General features: G+C 52.9%; 1 protein-coding gene across 1 annotated transcript in view; it reads right to left on the bottom strand.

The window, feature by feature from the left end:
• ttc5 (tetratricopeptide repeat domain 5) overlaps positions 1-2462 on the bottom strand; it is a 104992-nt gene extending 102530 nt beyond the window's left edge. Inside the window, exon 1 of the mRNA XM_070866757.1 lies at positions 2220-2462. Within this exon, the coding sequence (XP_070722858.1) occupies positions 2220-2462 (243 nt within the window). The remainder of the gene's footprint in view (positions 1-2219) is intronic.
• Positions 2463-2500: the final 38 nt, after the last annotated feature.

Below are 2500 nucleotides of genomic sequence, written 5' to 3'. Positions count from 1 at the left end.
TCTCTCTCTCTCGAAGGTACTCACTCTGGCTGGATTCAGTCTCTCTCTCTCTCTATCGAAGGTACTCACTCTGGCTGGATTCAGTCTCTCTCTCTCTCTCTCTCTCTATCGAAGGTACTCACTCTGGTTGGATTCAGTCTCTCTCTCTCTCTCCCTCTCTCTCTATCGAAGGTACTGACTCTGGCTGGGTTCAGTCTCTCTCTTTCTCTCTCTCTCTCTATTGAAGGTACTGACTCTGGCTGGGTTCAGTCTCTCTCTTTCTCTCTCTCTCTCTATTGAAGGTACTGACTCTGGCTGGGTTCAGTCTCTCTCTTTCTCTCTCTCTCTCTATTGAAGGTACTGACTCTGGCTGGGTTCAGTTCTACACTCACTGCTTCCCCTCCCCTGATGGTACTCACTCTGGCTGGATTCAGTCTCTCTCTCTCTCTCTCTCTCTCTCTCCCTCTCTCTCTATCGAAGGTACTGACTCTGGCTGGGTTCAGTCTCTCTCTTTCTCTCTCTCTCTCTATTGAAGGTACTGACTCTGGCTGGGTTCAGTTCTACACTCACTGGTTCCCCTCCCCTGAAGGTACTGACTCTGGCTGGGTTCAGTTCTACACTCACTGGTTCCCCTCCCCTGAAGGTACTGACTCTGGCTGGGTTCAGTTCTACACTCATTGGTTCCCCTCCCCTGATGGTACTCACTCTGGCTGGGTTCAGTCTCTCTCTCTCTCTCTCTATCGAAGGTACTCACTCTGGCTGGATTCAGTCTCTCTCTCTCTCTCTCTCTCAGGTACTCACTCTGGCTGGATTCAGTCTCTCTCTCTCTCTCTCTCTCTCTCTCTATCGAAGGTACTGACTCTGGCTGGGTTCAGTTCTACACTCACTGGTTCCCCTCCCCTGATGGTACTCACTCTGGCTGGATTCAGTCTCTCTCTCTCTCTCTCTCTCTATCGAAGGTACTCACTCTGGCTGGATTCAGTCTCTCTCTCTCTCTATCGAAGGTACTCACTCTGGCTGGATTCAGTCTCTCTCTCTCCCTCTCTCTCTCTCTCTCTCTCGAAGGTACTCACTCTGGCTGGATTCAGTCTCTCTCTCTCTCTCTCTCTCTCGAAGGTACTCACTCTGGCTGGATTCAGTCTCTCTCTCTCTCTCTCTCTCTCTCTCTCTCGAAGGTACTCACTCTGGCTGGATTCAGTCTCTCTCTCTCTCTCTCTCTCTATCTATCGAAGGTACTCACTCTGGCTGGATTCAGTCTCTCTCTCTCTCTCTCTCTCTCTATCTATCGAAGTTACTCACTCTGGCTGGATTCAGTCTCTCTCTCTCTCTCTATCGAAGGTACTCACTCTGGCTGGATTCAGTCTCTCTCTCTCTCTCTCTCTATCGAAGGTACTCACTCTGGCTGGATTCAGTCTCTCTCTCTCTCTCTCTATCGAAGGTACTCACTCTGGCTGGATTCAGTCTCTCTCTCTCTCTATCGAAGGTACTCACTCTGGCTGGGTTCAGTCTCTCTCTCTCTCTCTCTCGCTATCGAAGGTAATCACTCTGGCTGGGTTCAGTCTCTCTCTCTCGCTATCGAAGGTACTCACTCTGGCTGGGTTCAGTCTCTCTCTCTCTCTCTCTCTATTGAAGGTACTCACTCTGGCTGGATTCAGTCTCTCTCTCTCTCTCTATTGAAGGTACTGACTCTGGCTGGGTTCAGTTCTACACTCACTGGTTCCCCTCCCCTGAAGGTACTGACTCTGGCTGCGTTCAGTTCTACACTCACTGGTTCCCCTCCCCTGATGGTACTGACTCTGGCTGGGTTCAGTTCTACACTCACTGGTTCCCCTCCCCTGATGGTACTCACTCTGGCTGGATTCAGTCTCTCTCTCTCTCTCTCTCTCTCTTTTATTGAAGGTACTGACTCTGGCTGGGTTCAGTTCTACACTCACTGGTTCCCCTCCCCTGAAGGTACTCACTCTGGCTGGGTTCAGTTCTACACTCACTGGTTCCCCTCCCCTGAAGGTACTCACTCTGGCTCCACCGGTGGACTGACCAGACCTGGATGCAGTGCTCCAGATGAGCTGTGTATTAACTGCTGCAGCTCTTCCTCCCCATTATTACGAGGTTGCCACGACAAGGTGCAGAGTGGCTGTACCTTGAGATCCGCTGTGCTCGCTGTCGCCCACCTCCTCATGAGACAGCCCCCCCTCCCCCACAACCCCCTGAAGAGACGCGTCCCGCCCCCATTCCCTTACGTGGTTGAGTGCTCCAGAGAAGCAGGTTTTGGCCGCTCCGATGTCCCCCTTCTTCCAGTACACCTCACCCAGCTGGTTCCAGGCCTCCACCAGGCCCGGGTCTAACTTGACGGCCTTGGACAGAGACTCCTCCGCCTTGGTGCTGTAGTCCGCCACCACGTTGAGGGCCTTGCCCTTCAGCATCAGGAGCTGTGCCTTGTTGTGGGAGGAGCCTGCGGTGGGAGGGAATGAAATAGAGAGCATTTAGGGGGGGAGGGGGAGTCGGGAGGGAGGGGGAGGGG

Source organism: Pristiophorus japonicus, chromosome 23, assembly GCF_044704955.1.
Source record: "Pristiophorus japonicus isolate sPriJap1 chromosome 23, sPriJap1.hap1, whole genome shotgun sequence".
Taxonomy (NCBI): domain Eukaryota; kingdom Metazoa; phylum Chordata; class Chondrichthyes; family Pristiophoridae; genus Pristiophorus; species Pristiophorus japonicus.
The sequence above is the reverse complement of the archived record's forward strand: the minus strand, read 5'-3'. Positions and strand labels throughout refer to the sequence as shown.